This window comes from Grus americana, chromosome 4 (genome assembly GCF_028858705.1).
Source record: "Grus americana isolate bGruAme1 chromosome 4, bGruAme1.mat, whole genome shotgun sequence".
NCBI classification, from domain to species: domain Eukaryota; kingdom Metazoa; phylum Chordata; class Aves; order Gruiformes; family Gruidae; genus Grus; species Grus americana.
In genome coordinates, this window is record NC_072855.1 from 12077983 (window position 1) to 12095960 (window position 17978).

Below are 17978 nucleotides of genomic sequence, written 5' to 3' on the forward strand. Positions count from 1 at the left end.
ACAGCTGGCTCCTTCTGGGTTTGTTAAAACAGGTGGTTTGGGGTTTTTAAAACATTTTTTCTTCCAGAACTATAGCAGATTTTTCAGATTGGTGAAATACTGAATAAGCTGGCTTTAATAAAACATTCTGTGTCCTCCTACTCTCAAATATGAAGGATCAGCGGGAGTTCACCTGCTCCAGAAAGCCCTACCTTCCCCCCCGAACAACTAGACTTGCTGCCAAACATCTGTGCGGTGCAGCGCTGCCGGGAGGCAAGGCTGAGCCGAGGAACAACGCCAACATCCTCATCGTCATTCCCTGGCCGTTTCGGGGACATGCTAAAGCACCTGTGCGCCAGTTTGCTTCGCTCGGGCATCACACGAACCGGGCACAAGTAGGGCAGGAAAATGCCGACCTCACCCACAGAGCACAGGGGGGCTGGATGGAGAGCTGGTGGGCGAGCGGGTGAGAGCAGCCAGCGGCTCTTGCCGAGGCGGCGGGGAAGTTTGTGCTGGTGCGGCGGGGGAGAGTGTGTGTGGGGGGAAGCGGGCTGCAGCAGCTCTGCCCGCAGAAGCGGCGGGGCCGGAGCCTCCCCCGGGCCGCAGCAAGGCACGGAGGGGGATGTAGTCCGCGGGCGGCGGCGCGGGGCGGCGCTGAGCTGCCTACACTTCCCAAGGTACCCGCCGCGCCGTGCCGTGCCGTGCCGAGCCGGGGCTGTGGGTGCGCGGCACCTGCCGACGGGGGCGGAGCGCGGCGCCGCCTGCCCCGCTGCGGGCTGAGCGGCGGCGGGCGGGGATGGTGCCGCCCGCGGGGGCGCGGTGACGGGCGGCGGCGGCGGGAGCGGCGGCGGGCGCGGCCCCTCCTGCACGCCATGAGCACCGGCACAGGTAGGCGGGCGCGGGGGGCAGCCGAGCCCCCCCCCCCCCCCCTTGTATTTCGGAAGGGGACGTTGCCGCTGTCCCGCTGGGGTCCGTCACGTCACGTTGCGGTGCGGGCAGGGGGAGCCGGCTGAAAATTGCTAACGGCAGAAAATACGCGTCTGTGCATGTGTGCGTATCTCGGAGGGGAGCTGTCGCTGCCGCAGCCGCAGCCGCAGCCGCGGGCGCTGCCGGGCGGGAGGAAGGAGCTGCGGCTGCCGCCGCGGTGCCGGGGCGGTGGGACCCCGTGCGATGCTCCGGCCGTGCCGCCCCCGCCCCGGGCGTCGTCCGCACCCCCGGCGGGGACCCCGCGGGATGGGCTTGGCCGGCCGCAGCGGGAGGCGCCCCGGGGCTGTGTACCCCCACCGCCGGCCCCCCACGGCCCGGCCCGGCCCGGCCCCGTAGGCGGCATATGGGTCAGGGCGGCTGGCGGGGTGCTGCCCCCCTCCCGCCCGGCGTCCCAGGGGTGGGCGCACGCGGTTTCTCAGACGGGGGTATTTAGGTTAAAAGCTCGGCCTTTTCTGCTGGCCGAGATACAGTGGTGATAGAGGTGGTGAAAATCACGGAGGGTTCGTGGAGCCCTAGCTAGGAGTGCCACCCGGAGAGATCCAGTTGCCTAGGGCAATAGGAAAGTAATTTATCCTGTGATACATGCAGAATTTGAGAACTGACTTGGAATCGTGTTTTCCAGCAATTCAGCATTCGTCTGTGTTGTGTGGCGGCGGGGGGTGGTTACTTCAGAGCACAGCTGATCGCAAAATATTACAGTCTTTAAGGCAAATACAGGGTTGTGCGTAGGGGAAAGGGGGAGGCTTTGAGAGTTGATTGTGTATTTCGTTTCTGAGGGTAACTGTAGCTGCTAAATATACCCTCTGCCACAACAACAGGGAGACGTTGAACAGCTACAATTACGTGGTGACTCTGTATGTCAACATGCTTAATCATATCACATCCTCACAGCGAGCCAAATGAGAGCCTAGTGCAAACAAAGAGGAAAACGAGCTCCCTGATAGAACGGTGCGAGACCTGGGGTCAGGCACCTGCCAGAGACTTCAGCTAAAAACCTGGTTTGTCATTTTCTCATGTCTGATGAAGGTGTCGATGTTTCCACGTGTGCCCATCACCCACGTTCCCGCGTGGTCTGTGGATGAAACATGCGCTGCCAGCGTGCCGGTCCTCTCTGGGGAAGTGCCCAGGCCAAGGCCGGTGTCCAGGGGTGCAGGTGAGAGCAGAGTCAGTGTGTATTGCAGGGCGAGTTGAATCGTGCGCTAGAAATCCTGAGTCTGTGCTCTGTCTCTAAAGGGAATCGAGATGGTTAACGCAGATGGTGACATCTGTGTTGGAGATGATTAAACTCCAGCACAGAATCCTATCCTCAGTTACCCCTCTGTAAGTTTGAACTGAAGAATAGGAAAGACTGTGAAACGTTTAATTTCTGTAGTGATCGAACTGAGGCTGGTAGAGGGAGTATTGAAGTCCGAAGTTGTATCCCTGTAGTATTTAAAATGCTAAATGCCAGTTAAATAGACTGTGAAGTTATAAACTCAGTAGAAAAGTTAGTGCATAGCAGCCTAGTGCAGAGGAGACTTGACACAATTCTATCTCAGTAATTGCACCAAACATGGTGTAAATGAAATAGCAAAAATGAACAGTGCCAAGATAAAAATAACATCCTGGGAAAAAAGAGAGTGGAAAAAAACCCCTGAGAGTTCTTAGCTCTCATTTGAAAGTATAACTGGCAGTTTTAGGAGTATCAATTTTTGGTATAGGTTTAGCTTTGATGTTTCCAAATTTCAATTTGGCATGTCTATCTGGACTATGTAAACAATTTACACTCAATGTTTACGATAAATTAAATGTGAGAAGCCCACACCTACTCTGCAAAATCAATGGAAATTTTCCATTTACATTGATGGAATACATCAAGTATTGTACAGCAAATTTTAATGCCACAATTTGACTAAAATCACTTTCCAAAAGATTTACACCAAAATTACTGTGGAAAGGCTGTAATTCGAAGTTTGGCGTTTACTGTAACAAAAGGATGTTTCTGGTTCTGCCGAGAAAACAAGGGTGCAATGTGGTATTAAAATCAGCCCCGCGTAAGGTTCAAGGAATTGCTGCACTGTTTGGTGATCCAGGAGAAATCCCCGCTCTTCCCGTTACTCTTGAGATGGAATAAACTGTTGTGAATCTGTGCTTGTTCCTCCAGAAACCTTCGCTCGGTCTGTCCCCCCTCTTGTGCTGATGCAACACATCATTAGCTGTCAGTATCAGGAGGGTTTCAGGCAACCCCGTGACCCTGCCTTGCCATCTTAACCATAAGATTTGGCTTCACTTACAGAAATGTGTATATTTGGTAAACACAATTTAGTTTGTAACGTATAGATACAGACAGTAGCATTTAAAGTGGCCTGATAATACATACTTTGAAACATCATTCTGTATTAATGGACTCCAGACTCACGGTACAATTTTCATTCTAGAAACCATATGATCATGTGGCATAGTAAAACACAGCTCAAATACATTATTACATATGTTATAATTAGATTTTTCCACACATGATTTTCCTCCATATACTTACCAATGATCTTGGCTGAAACTATTTCTAAGAGTCCATTCACTGCATTTTATATCTAGGAGGTTTACATGGCATGGCTGTGCTTTTAGGAATCTAGATGTACTTTTTAGAGTTTATAATACAATTATTATAATATTTCAGGTCTTTGCCATTTTGAAATCATAGCAAGAAGAGCAGAGCAGGTTAAAAATATGAGATTGAGAAAATTAGGTTCCCAATGAATTCCCAGAAATAGGGTAACATGGTGTCTATTATTTAAGTGCAAGAGAAAGGAATCGCAGAGCTAATTACATACTAGGTGAATTAGATTAGATTAAATTAAATGTCATGACACAAATTCACATGGCTATTTAGTCTTTAAACTATTATATTATAGGGAAAATTTGATTGCGTGGATCAGAGAACAGCTAATGGAGTGTCACGGCCCAAACGGAGCAGGATCATAGTGATTCTGGTTACAGAAGAGGTTACGCAGGTTGGTCACGCAGGGTCCTACTCTGCTTGGGAGATGCTTAATTCCTGTTCAAAGTTCACATGCAAATATGCCAATAGCAATCCTCTCTGGAGACAATCGTACGACTGTTTCAGACTGTAGTATATTTTATAGTTAGATACAGTGTTTTACTTTCATTTTGAGCACTAGTAGAAGAGAGCACTGAATTACAAGATAGGAGCAGCAAGAGGTCGACTTGCTTTGGAGTTCTCCAGCTGATGAATGTGTGAAGATGATAACGTGCAATCCTCCAAGTTTTGTAATTGAGCAGAACTACTTCATTTCGTTGCCATTTTAGCTGTGTTTCCCTGAAAAAATAAGCAATGACACACCATTTCCTGATGGTATTTTCTTCCCTGAAGTGGAATTGCATGGAATGGATAGAATTTCTTCGATTGTAAAAAATAGGAAGCATTATCTTAGGGTTCTTTAAGGTTTTTGGTTGAAGATTCTTCTTTGCAGCTCTCTAGAAAAGGATTTCAGCTCAGTGTATAACATCTGTTAAATGGCATCATGTTCTTGGATTGTAAGAACATACAGCATGGTTACGAGAGGATGAAATAGGTCAAAAGAGATTATCAGGTGATAGTGCCTCAATCAGCTGGTAACTCCTGACTGCAGGACATCCTGGCTGCCACAGGCCTTCACGTGTTGCCCCAGCGCTGCAGCACATCTCTGGAAAAAGGGCTCATTCTGCTTTAAAACCCCAGATATTTGTCTTTCTGAGTGAGTTCTGTTTCTTACCAGTTTACCTGTTTGCAGTGCAGCATCTGTACAGTAACGAGCATCCTCCGTGGCTGGTATCTGTACACATCTGGCTGCCGTTTCAATACAGCGTTAAACTCATTAAACTTTCAGGTTTGCTTTTCAGGACATTAATGGCTTATGTACTTAATGCCCAATAATCAACTTTGTCATAAAACCATAGAGGGCTAAGAAATGTAAAGAAGACTGACAAATGAGTTAAAGCATGGCTATGGAGGTAACCTTTTCCTTCTCTTACCTTCATCTATGCAATGGGTTGGTCAACATTCAATAGGTGAGGAAACCCTGATTTTAGTTTTGCCTAATTTGTCAAATCATTCCCCCTGTATGTTCCACAGACCCCCAAATCCAGATTTTTAGTGTTGCAAAAACATCTCTCTCGACTATTGTTAAGTTTGGGCTCACCGCTGCGTTTTCCAGTCCTGCTAGAGGATTGCTGGTGCCATTAACTCACCTTCAGACCTTGGGCTCTCAAACGGAGCATCCAGCACTCACAAGAATGAATTAAACATACTGGCGTGGAAATGGGCTCTGCTGCTTGGGGCTTTTGGAAGCAGAGCTCTGAAGTGCCCGGATGAGAGCAGGCACAGCCGGCAGAACTGTGTCTCCTCACGAGCAGGGCAGCGGATGGGCCTTTGGGATTATTGGACAATTTGCTGGCTCGCTGTCTGCATCCTTGAACACAACCTTAAGGCAAATATTTCTGAATTTAGATTATTCCCCGTGTCAAGATCCATTAGCAGTGTGTCAAGGTCCTTAACTGTTATCATCTGAAATGTTGGAATGTTTTTTTCACAGCTTATTAGTTGTTATTCGTGCTCTGAAATCTAGATGGAATATTGTTTTACACGAAGCATGGTTAGTTATTTTTTCCATTTCAGACAGGGAATGTGAGAGGAATATAAACTCCAGTGAATATTCTGGTCTGCTTTAGGAGCCGTTTTCCTCCCTTTTTCTGTAAAAGCAAATCATTCTTCAACTGGCATTAGTCAAATTGATCAATAACTCTATTTTGGAGATTCTTCTGATCCTATAGGACAAGTTGCCTGATCTGTAGGTGAAGGAAAACCAAGCCTAAATGCAGCTGGCCATGAAAATAAACACTCCTGAATTGTAAGATATCATTAGTGATATTTTAAAAACGCTTTAATGTTCTTATAATATGGATTTTTCTTTTTGTTATTTAGAAGCTGTTATTTTTAGAATTAAGTAACACTGTCATTGTAAAGCAATAACAGATTGCATTTGCTCCTCATGGTGGAGGTGAGAAACAAGTGTGGTATCTCGGTTGTTACTGTATAGTAGCTGCTCACAAATACAGCATCCAGTTCCTCGGAAGTTTTCGCATACCTCTTCTATCATTTCGTGTCTCTGATACTTTAGAAGAGGATGAAATGCTATTGTCCCACATTCTTCCTCTTCCCTCTTGCCAAGTTCATTTGAGCTTCAGGAGGGAAAAAAAAAAATAATTCCTCACCCATACTGGTTTATGGAGTGAAATAACTGGATATAGTGTAAATGTGGAGCACTAAGCGTACAGTAGTTATGTTCCTTCAAGTCTGTTTCAGAGGATGACAAAGTAAAATTGAATCCCTGTGACACTGTTCTTCTACTTCACCAAGGATTTCAACATATGGAGTTAAAGTTTGATACGTATCATATGAAGAAGCAGCCACAGAACCTGTCATGCAAGAGCTTTTGTCACTTTAGAAAACAGGTCACGTACCTCCTTCCCCTCACAGGTGTGTGACTTGAGGATTCATGGATAGCCGGGAATTTCCGAAGTAATACCTAAGGCAGTTTACTAGTTGATGTCTAAATGTGGACTGGGATCTTCCCTGCAGAGCAGCGCTAAGGGGCACTAAATGAAGAGGCAGCCTTATACGCAGTGATTAACATGGGGAGTTCTTCATCACAGACCACTTCAGTTTTTGCTTGTCTTGTTTTTACCTCTGTCAAGAGAGTTTACTGAGGTACATTTATAAATCCCGGATTACTGCAGATATTGCTGTTTAAAAGGATGTGAATGCTCTAGAAGTCATGAAAAATGTTGTTACAGTTTCATCTTTATTTTCGTCTCGGTTACTTTCGTTTGCTTTGCTCTGTTTACAAATTCTTCACCTCTCTTTTCCCGTTGATGTTGGCAGTATTGCAAACTTAGCTGGGATCTGCAAGTCAAACAGCTGATTCTGTTCTTTACCTTGTAACAGCCCGGTGAGGATTTTTGATAGAGTTCAGCTGACAAGTTTGGCTTTACAGAGCCTTGGAGGCTTTGCCTTGCTCCGGTGTTTCTTTTGTCTTTGCAATACCAGCAGCACTAAAGCAACCGCTAGGTTACACTTTTAGATGCAACACAGATACAGAGGATCTGATCTTTAAGGTTGCATATTGTGTAGGGCACAGAGACCGAAGGAAACCGTAGAAATGGGCCGGGTTGCCACTCTTATCCTTGATGACGGGAAGACGGGAATGGCAAAGGGTTTGCAGCCAAATCCCGTAACTGGGATACAAGGCACTCGGGAACAGCCGGGACTGCGTATGTCTGCACCGCGAGTCGTAGCGAGTGTCTGGCAGTGACTCCAGCACCTCACCCCTGCGGCTCGCACGTATGCTCTCCGTTCTGCTGTCTGTTCACCTGGCTGTAAGTCAGGCTCGGAGCGTGCCAGTTGTAGGGTTTCTGCTTGCGCTCTGAGCCTCGGTGTGCTCAGCGGCTCCTGCCCTGCTCAGGCTAAAGGGAACCCTGCGCTCCGCTGTTGGCTTCGGAGCAGCGACAGAAGTGTGCCTGTGCATTTAGGTATGGCCTTCCCACCTGCTTGGACAACAGAGTCCAGCCCCAAATCCTACCAGGGTTCGTGCAGCGAGCATGATGAGAGGAGCTGCTGTGTGCATCCCTGAGCATGTGGCGTGCAAGGAGATGTGGAGAGGTCTGCTTTTGTTCCACCTGGAGAAGAGAAGGCCAAGGGAATGGAATTGTGGTCTTCAGCCCCCTAATGGGTGGGTAGAGGGAAGATGGACCCAAGCTCCTCTCACAGGTGTGTGGAAAAAGGGTGAGAGGCAACAGTCAGGAGGTGGAGCAAGGGAAATGTCTGCTGGTTGTAAGGAAAAGAAAAATCACAGTGAGAGTGCCTGAACCCTGGGAGAGGGTGTCCAGGGACATCTCCAGCCTCAGAAATTTTCAAAATTTAATTGGCAAATGCCTGAGCAACCTGACCTAACTTTGAAGATTGTCCTACTGTGAGTTGGACCTCTGGGCATCTGGTCCAACATTTTCTGTAGGTATGTGAAGCGTGGCTGCAGAGCTCCTGTTGAGCTGCTACAGAGATCTACAGGCAGATTGATGTCAAATGTTTTGTATGACCATTTACCAACCAAGTCTTCCTGGCCATGTTTTGATGGCTCATTCCTGCCTTGGAAAATTGGAGAAAAACTAGTGTCATCTTCATGTATGAACATTTGTAAGCTCTCCTGCATCAGGCTCTGTGGAGAAACAGGGTTTAACGTACCACAAATCTGTTGAACAGTTGTCTAAAAGATGCAGACATCTCCCACGGGTTATGTATCTGCAGCTGCAGAGTCCCTCCTTGACTGGGACGGAGAGTTTGGTGTGAACATCTGGCTTCTCCATCACTGCTGGGACTTTGGGAAGCACTAAGCATCCATCGCCCATGGATGAAATCACTGTGAACTGCTGAGTGTTTTGTCACTCTGAAACGAGGGCATTTATTTATGTGCCTTAGTACAGAATTACATGTAAACATTTTAACACCTTTATTCTGGTAGCCACGGCTTTTCATGGTACAAATTAAGATAACAAGCATGTCAGAGACTGTCTTAATGTGCTGTCGGCTGTGAGAACAGCCAAAGCTTTTCCAGCATCTTCTTTAAGGCTTCTGTCCTTATGAACTGTAAGACCTTTAGTAATAAGCATTTGTGTTTCAGTTTGCTGTATGCCACGTTTATTGTTGTTGTTACTTAAGATCATAACGCTGTCTGTAGCAGCTCACATTAAACATCTGTGAGGCCCAGTAGCCTGTGTCCAGCTGTGCCCATCATCCTGACCTGGGAACCACCGATAACAGTGGCTGGTTGTGTCCATCTTGGTCTTGAATGTTTTTCAAGACGGTACGAAGTGATGCGTCACCTCAAATGCCGAATTTTAGCTCATTTTTGGTAGTGTGGCCTAAATTGCATTGTCTGTAGAAAGCCAGCATAACAATAAATGTCTATTTATATCTTAATAGAGATTAATATCTTAATAGAGCTACCCAGTTACACTGCTGTAGATTTGATTATGTCTATATTATTGATTGGATTTGACCTAAGACTGAGACCTAGGTTGTGCTGAAGACTCTTGACTCTCATTATTTCTAAACTTTGGCGTTAAATAATCTTTCTGGACTGAAGTGATACGTCACGTTTTCAGGAAAACTGCTGAAGCGATAGGCAGCCATTTCACGTTTCTTTCGACAGATCTCTAATTTTAACTTGTGATATGCCTGAGCTTTTTCCAAGGTCAAGGCCGATTTTCCGTGGGAACAACACGGTCTGTGTCCCATGAAGAATATGAGACTGATGTTAGGGTGATGCTGCCAGCTCTGAAGAAATGCTCGGCTGGGCTTTCTGCATCTTGTCTCTGAAGCACATAAGGTCTACATAGATCTAGAAGCATGCCATAGTCATGTCTATTTTAGAAAGCAGCAAACAGCACGAGCTGCAAATTTAAGTTGGCAGAAGAAGCCTGGCTGTTAAGCTAAAGCTGTCAGAAACTGCCATAACGTTGGGTGGATACTCCTTGATTTACCCGTCCTGTTATGAATTAGAAAAAGGCAGTTTCTCGGAGCCTTTCTAAATACAAAGGTACTTAATATTTCTGGAAATATATAGGAATGCTATATATTGGAGGCAGTCCCAGCTTCAGTCCTGGTAGTTTTGATCTCATACATGTGTTTCCTAGGTGCTGTAATGATGTATTTAATAGAGTGATGTATGCTTTCAGTATAGCTCTTTGCACTGTGAACATAAAACAGCTCACCAATTTTAGTTCTGAAATTCATCTTTAATCCTAGTTACTTGTGTAAACTATTTTTATGACATTGTCTAGATTATAGGTCAAATTCAGTTGCTAAACCGTCTAATCTTCTACTACTTCTCTGTATAGCTGGTTGTTTCCACTCACATATCCCAATGCTGAGTTGTTTGCAAAAGCAGAGCTGTCTTCCCTCAAGACAGCAAAAGATAACAAACATCACTTCTCCTGATAGTCCCTTTCTGTACTAATTACTCTGCTTGCTTAGAAAATGCTGTACTGGTTTATATTTGGTTTAAAAAAAAAAATTTCTATTTTTCCCTAATTGAACCTATTTTCTATAAGTCAACCTGTGGATGTATTTTAAGGAGTTGTGCATCCGGTGCTGCTTACAGAGACCTTAGCAGTGGGTGAACAGCAAACCTTGACGTGTTAAAGCAAACTTCCTACTCAGTCTGCCCTGTGACTCTGCTGTGGATCTGGAAGGCAGATGATGACTCTTGTGCTCTCGGTGTGCTCGAAGGCAAAGAACTGAAGTTTAACAGGTAGCCCCTGTGAATTTTCTAGGGAAATTATGGTAATTATGCTATTGGAAAAAAATTATAGTATGGAAAGTATTTCTACTGCATTGATATTATTGGACTATGAAGAATTAACAGTTACCAAAGAACCTATATTGGTCACAGGCTATTTGGCATTTCAACTTGACAGCTATGTATAGCACTTGAGCTGTAGGGAGGGAGGACTGGAGGGGCAGTAAGAGCTGGGCATTTAGGAGAGCTGTTGCACTAACCCATAAACAAGTGGCCCTACGTGTTTCACTCCTTTTGGTCTCTAGCCTGCGATCTCTGCGGCTGCTTCCGAGAAGACCATTGCATCTCGCTCTCAGTGCTAAAGTCTTGTTTTATGAGTTTATTTAGACATTTTGTTGCATACTTCTGTGTAAGCACCCTAAAATGTTATGCCCTGAAGAAATTATTAATGCAATAAAAAATTGGAAAACTCTTTTAAATACAAATAATGTAATTAATAGGGTAATTGCTCTTATATTAGTATTCCCTGTATTTCATTTGACTGCAGTTTTTGTTGTTTGTAAATGTTGGGGAGGAGATGCTGTCGGTGGCATTGCGTACTTTACAAACAGCCGTACTGTTTTTAGTCCCGGGCTGAAAGATGACATCAATTCTTTAGGAAACTCCTGCTATATTTTGCAGGAACTCCTTCCTTTTTTGATAGGATGTTTTGGTAGGATCTTTACATTTATGTTCTCTGATGTCAATGTTTCCTTTTGGTAGAATTTCATTATAGTACTGTTGGTGCTGTGTGTTTTTATAAATATGTTTAGCTGTTTAATTGTACTTTTCATCAATTGACTGCAGAGCTCTCGGAAGAGAAGTAAATTCATTTGTGCACATATGGGAACTGAGAACAGATTTGTGACTTGTGTTTGGTAGGATTAGTCAAGAGAAAAAGAATTTGAAATACCAAAGTCTGAATTAACTGTTGCATCCATTAGGTCACTCTGACTTCAGAGGTGTAAAGCTTCATACATTTTGGGTTGGTTTTGGCATTGGCATGAGTGGCTGACATTTGTCTACAGAAGTAAGAAAGGGAAATGAATGCTTAATTTGTTTGCTGTCTTCCACTAAGTTTTGAAAAATAAAATCTGGTCCTTAGCTTATCCAACAGCCGAAGGAGGGAAAGAGGGAGGGAAGAGTTGGGCGTATAAAAACCAAATGCAACAAAGCCAGTTTCCTACTGTTAACTCCACGCCCCAGGCTGCCTAGATATCCCTTCCTCTTACTTCTTGTTTCTCTTTGGTTTGTATCCTAGAATCATCATAGAGTCATAGAATGGTTTGGGTTGGAAGGGACCTCAAAGCCCATCTAGCTCCAACCCCCCTGCCATGGGCAGGGACACCCTCCACTAGACCAGGTTGCCCAAAGCCCCATCCAACCTGGCCTTGAACACTTCCAGGGAGGGCGCATCCACAGCTTCTCTGGGCAACCTGTTCCAGTGCCTCACCATCATCACAGTGAAGAATTTCTTCCTAACATCTAATCTAAATCGACCCTCTTTTAGTTTAAACCCGTCACCCCTTCTCCTATCACTCCACTCCCTGATAAACAGTCCCTCACCATCTTTCCTGTAGGCCCCTTCAGAAACTGGTAAGCTGCAATTAGATCTCCCTGGAGCCTTCTTTTCTCCAGGCTGAACCACCCCAACTCTCTCAGCCTGTCCTCATAGGAGAGGTGCTCCAGCCCTCTGATCAGCTTTGTTGGCCTCCTCTGGACTCACTCCAACAGCTCCATGTTCTTCTTATGTTGGGGCCCCCAGAGCTGGACGCAGTACTCCAGGTGGGGTCTCACAAGAGCGGAGTAGAGAGGCAGAATCACCTCCCTTGACCTGCTGGTCACACTTCTTTTGATGCAGCCCAGGACACAGCTGACTTTCTGGGCTGCAAGTGCACACTGCCGGGTCATCCTTGTATCCACAAGTAGATTTCATTCGAAAAAGAAATCAAGACTGCAACTGATGTCACCCACCAGATAAGACTGCACATGTAAAAAACTTAAAAAAAAAATCCCACAAGGACCTAACCCTGGAAAATGTTTTCTGTTTGGGTTTGGTTTTTTTTTCATGGTAGGAAAAGGCTGCACGTACTGGCACCCGAGCTGCAAGCGTGCAGCCCCACCAAGGAATCTGTGCAGCCCACAGTGACACCTGTCCCAGCAGACCCCTGCCAGCAGCTGCCACTGTCACTTGCCAGTTGTTTAAAGCTCTTTAAAGGTGGCGTAATGCAGCAAAGAGATAGCACGCAGCTTTTCTTTTAGAGGCAGGCTTAAGTTAATATTTCCCCAAAGGCCGGTGTTAGAGATAAGTGCGGAAATGCGGAAAAGCCCCTGCTTTTCTCTCTGCTCGCCCATCTCCTTTTCCCAGCCGCGTAGGCAGCTTTCCAGTTTTTAAATTTCTGCAGCTTTCAGCAGTCATGATCACATGAATACAATAGGTAATTTGGAAAATTCTTGTGATCCATTCCAGATCAGACCAATCACGCGTGTCAGCTTTTGTATCCCCCGGTGACTTGAAAGCTTAGTTATTGGGGTGAAGGTTATTCCAGGCCTGAGGGCTTGTACTAGTTCAAGCTTGTTTACTGGGTACATTTGTCGAGATAAAGCGGACCTACTCCAAGCCACACATAGCACTTCTGTCTAAAATACATCGAAACAACCAAGTTCATTTCAAGAAAAATCTGACCAAAGCACACCACACTGATTGTCCCCTAGCGCTCTCTAAATAACTGTGGCAGCGTCAAGTTCCTGTATTCATGTGTTTGTCATCAGGTTTTGATCATTTCATCGTTCCAGAAGAGTATAACCACTGGTATAATTTAATACTGGGGGAAGGAGCATCTGCATAACGAGAACCGTTCCAATGAGATGTGGAACAGACAGGTTAAACCCCGGGGTGTCCACTGGGGACCAGCACAGCACCAGCACAGGGTGGTTATGAAGATCTGCTTTGATGAACAAACACATTTCAGCTGTTGCGTTGTTTGAAGCCTTTTTCCAACACTTGGCCAGAGGTAGCTCACAACGGGTTGTACCTGCACCTGTCGTGCTTACGAGTCGTTGCAATCTTGGTGGTGAGGAGCGGTCGTTTGACCACCAAGTTGTATGGACCTGGTGTAAAGAAAAACGCAGACAGACATTTCTTTGCAGGAAATCCTCGATATCGTACAATAATGGGCTTTAACCGGGCTTCAAACCACAGAAGCTCATGTTTCAGAAGCTGTATTTTGAAAAGTGTGCACCAAAATTTGTTCAAATGTATAGTTTATTTTAAGAAATTCATGAGGGTTATTTTCTGAGCTGTTGACATGAAGCCACTGATGAAAGGGCAGCCAGCCCTGAAACCCGCAGCCCCCATAGGGAATGCCTGTCAAAACGCGCCGTGGCGGAGCATCGGGGTAAGGCACTGGCAAGTTAAATTTGTCTTACGCGTGCCCAGAGAGCCTCAAGAAATCAGAAGTGCTAACGCTAAGGATGCTGACTTATCAAAGGAGTGCAGCTACATGCAAGAGGATTAATTTTACTAATACATGCTTATAGTTTGTCAAGCTAATAAAGCTCCGCAACATCTGATGCACATCCACAAAGGAGTTAAATTCAGTAGGCGTTATATTGCACCTTTAGTTTGAAATGGGCGGTGTTCATGTTTACAGCTTGGAATTCCTCATTTGTAGTGCTCATCATAACATTTTAAAAGTTATTCTAAAATTGATCCCTTAAATGTTTCTGAGATGAATAATTTTCAAATTCAAGACTAGATATGTTCTTTCTCATGCATAGTCCCACTGAAGCGTAAGGAACTACGTACTAATATAGGAAATGAAGCTTCATGCTGCAGTTATTAAAAGCTGCCCTTTACCTTAGAATTGAAAATTTGAAGGATCTTTTTTTGAAAAAGTTCGAGACAAATAAGAATATTGTAGATTTCAGAGATTTTTATTGATAATATTACTCAGACACTAATTCCAAATATAGTTTTGATCAGCTTTCTTGTGCAAACATAGATACTAAAATGTTATTCTTTAAAGTTGAACCCCCAGAGCCCCCTCATCTATGAACAATTGTGCTGCAAATTATTAACAAAATACGTTATTCTGGGAAGTTTTCATCTGTTTTATGTCATTTAACATAAATGAATTGTAGATAAACTATGCTAGGACATTAAATGTTTATTTGAGATAATAGTTCTGTTTATTCAGCTTGAGGAAACTAAAGGTGAAGTTAAGAGTACACTTAAAAAAAGTAGGTAGGAAGCAAGAAAACAGCTTTTAATTATGATTTAAAATAAAAGCAATAAGCAAATAGATCTAGAATAAAATTATAAAAGATTACTGTAGGTTGCTGCAGTGGTACGTTAACATACTAAACTATTTGGAGTGTGACACATTTTCCTCATCAGAATTAAACAAATCACAGCTTAATGCATTAAGTCATTTCAGTGACATCTGCTCTGTCACTTGCCTACGGGCTGGAAAATGAAGTATTATGGCAAAAGCTATGTGGATGGATCCAGCAGCTCAGGATTCACTCCAAGTGGTGGAGGGCTGGGGGCCGGTTTTAGGACCCTTGGTACCAGTCGTGTTGGTGAGATGCTTTTGGCCCCTGCCTTGGTTTGGTAGGAGACGCTCAGCTATGGACGTTGTCACTGCCGTCCTAGTTCCCCCACCACAGCAGTAAAATCGGTGACTGGAATGAAGGGGCCATTTCTGGTGTTTCCAAGAGGAATGTCATTTGCTGTGGGAGTATTTTTTTTCTTTTTTTTCCCCTAATATTTTTCCCTGTCATTGGGGCTGCGCCAGGAGTGGAACTGCCCTGCTTACTTTGCCTGCTCTTCCCAGCACCCTGGGAAGGTGGTTTCACAACAAAACTCACGTGATTGGCGTTCGTGCTCCGAAGCAAGATATTGTACTGTATCTCTAGGACTTTAAATGATCTTATACTATTTTTTCTTTTAAATTACTGTAATATCATCAGTTTACCAGATAGTATATAAGCAGAAGCAAACCCCTTATACATATCCTTGGGCTCTATCAATTAGGCCATGTACACACACAAGAAAATTAAGGGAGAAATTGCAAGCAGTAGCATCTGTATTTATAAAGCAAGAATACAAGTTGGAGTCTCTTTTTTACCATTTAGATTGTGTTCATGTTGTTCATACAAGAAGGGGATGAGGAGACTTTTTAAAATGTTAAAAACCTTTAACCTTTTTCTGCAACCATGACAGCTAGAACCAAATTAAAATAATAAAAATACAAAGAACAGATTGCTGCATAATCACTTATCTCCCAGTGATCCTACTTAATTTAAAATGTCAAGTCTTTCAAGGCTGTGATAAAATTGCAAGACTTAACAATACTTCTTATATTGCAGTCAAAACTCCCAGAGCTCCCGTGTTGAAGAGTCAGCCAAAATTTAAAATGCAGCCAGACTAGCAGTGTTAGTCACGTTGCCTGTTCATTAAGTTGCAAGGAACCAGTGCAGGGCATAGAGGCTGGAAACTGGGTACCGGTGCAGTAATGCCTGTGAGCCACAGGACATGTGGTTAGGTATTTACTGTCCCAACAAAATCCCGACTTCTAAGGCAAATTGCAATGTCAAATGTGTAGCTTTGTAAACCAGGTGGGTTTCTCTGTATGTTTGGTGTACACATAGATTTAAAAAGACAGCTTGGCTTCTCTGCTTTGCGGTGACCTTTTGGTGGTGGGATCGCCAAGGTCATTGTATGTCTAATATTTGGTTTGTAGGACTGTAATGAAATTCCTCCTGAATTCTGAGGGTCAGTCCTCAGGCCAGGCTGCTGCAAATCTGAAGGCAGGAAGTGTAAATGGAAATAGGCATATTCGTTGTGATTGATAGCACAATGGGACAAGAAATTTATTCTGACATTTATATCTGGAAAAAAAATGTCATTCATTGAGCCATTTATACATGAGCATGCCTAAAATTAGCTTCTGTTCTGTTAGAATCCAATGGTCTAAAGCTACTCGTTCAGATCAGAAATGTTGACCCCCCAGGACATGCCAAGTTCCGTATGGCAGACCCAGAAAGTTTAGCTTTATTGCTTACGGTATGTAGTAAGATATTACGATGGCAGGTGGCCTTGTAAAAAAAACCTGGATGGGCAAAGATGCTGCGAGTTAAAGGTGTTCAGCAGCACCGAACGCCAGGTCACGTTTCGGTAGATGCTAAGTATGAGTTTGGAAGGCTAATTTTAATCACCTTGCTTTAAAGTGTGTCTCCTCACTCACTTGTGATGATGTTCATGTTAGAGAGGGATTTTAGACGTGTCTGGCCTTCATGCCAGGGTCCTGCCACCGGGATGAAGTGGAGCAGGTCCGTGATGGGCTGCCTGGACAGTCAGAGGCTGGGTGTATGAGGAGGGGCTGCGGGACCAAGGCTCCTTCAGGAGGCTGAGGGAGAAAATCACTGTCTTCGTGTCCCTACTGGTGGGCTGTGGAGAAGATGGACCCATACTCTTCTCAGAGGTGCATGGGAAGAGGACGAGAGTCAACACCCTGGCAGCTCGCAACATGGCAAGTTCGGATTAAATATAAGCGGAAACAAAATTCCCAAGAAGATGGTAAAGCACTGGAGCAGGTTGTCCAGGGAAGTGGTGGCCTTCCATCCTTGGAGGTTTTCAGATCAGGATGGGACAAGGCCCTGAGCACCCTGATCTAGCAGGATCTGTGCTGAGCAGGAGGCTGGACTAGATGACCTCCAGAGGTGCCTTCCAACCCAAATTATTCTGTGGTTCTAAATATAGCACGTGGGAGTGCTAAACTTGACTTTGGCATGATTAAAATTACATTTAAAGCTAGAGCAGGACAGCAAGGAAACGCTTTTGGGACTCTCATGCAGCACCTCCAAAAAATATAGATACATTTTCAAAATATAGATACATTTTCAATGGAAACTCAGTTATTCTGTAGCATAATGATATACCAGCTGAGAGTTTCATGACTATTTTAAAACCATAGCTATGTCTCGGGGTGTGTGTGATGCTTAGATGTACTTTGTAAGGGGTCAGATTTAATTCTCCAGGTCATAAACTGAACAGCTGAATGGATTCAAGGCTTCTATTTCCCATTCTGTGGCAGATAATTAAAAGATTTAATCTCTTGTACAGCTGACCTGAGAATAAAGACAATACATTTCCAATATTCTGTAGTTTTTCTGCATAGTAGAGTATCCAACTTGTCAAGATAGTGTCTTGGTTTAAAGTTGAATCTTGAGACTGTTATTTTCTTGTGGACTGAATGTAAAATATATAGTGAATTCCTAGATGGGAGAGGTAGAATCTCATTAGTATAAAATTGTCTGTAAAATGATTGCAAAAGATAGTGAAGAAAAGGAGCTTTTTTTAAAGATTAGAGCAATTTCAAGTTTAAAAAAGCAAAATTTATTTTATTACATTTTCTAATTATGTCCATACCTCATCATACAGCTAATAAATGGATTGATACATGCCAGAATTTAGGATTAGCACATAAGCATTAAAGCCTTTGAGTAGGTCTGAGTGTGTTTGAAAGTTTTTGGATCAGTGCTTTAGGTAAAATAATTGAATCTTACTGTGTGAGCAGAAGAATACACTTTTAAGTGATTCTTATAATTCTAGCTTTGTGCAAACGTGATCTCACC

The 17978-nt window shown here is 44.2% G+C and overlaps 1 protein-coding gene across 13 annotated transcripts in view; it reads left to right on the top strand.

The window, feature by feature from the left end:
* Positions 1-673: 673 nt before the first annotated feature.
* The window catches only part of ABLIM2 (actin binding LIM protein family member 2), a 144467-nt gene continuing 127162 nt past the window's right edge, over positions 674-17978 (top strand). For all 13 annotated transcript variants that reach the window (XM_054824035.1, XM_054824037.1, XM_054824039.1 and 10 more), the window contains exon 1: positions 674-867. In XM_054824035.1, coding sequence (XP_054680010.1) covers positions 852-867 — 16 coding nt within the window. In that variant the 5' untranslated portion in view covers positions 674-851. The remainder of the gene's footprint in view (positions 868-17978) is intronic.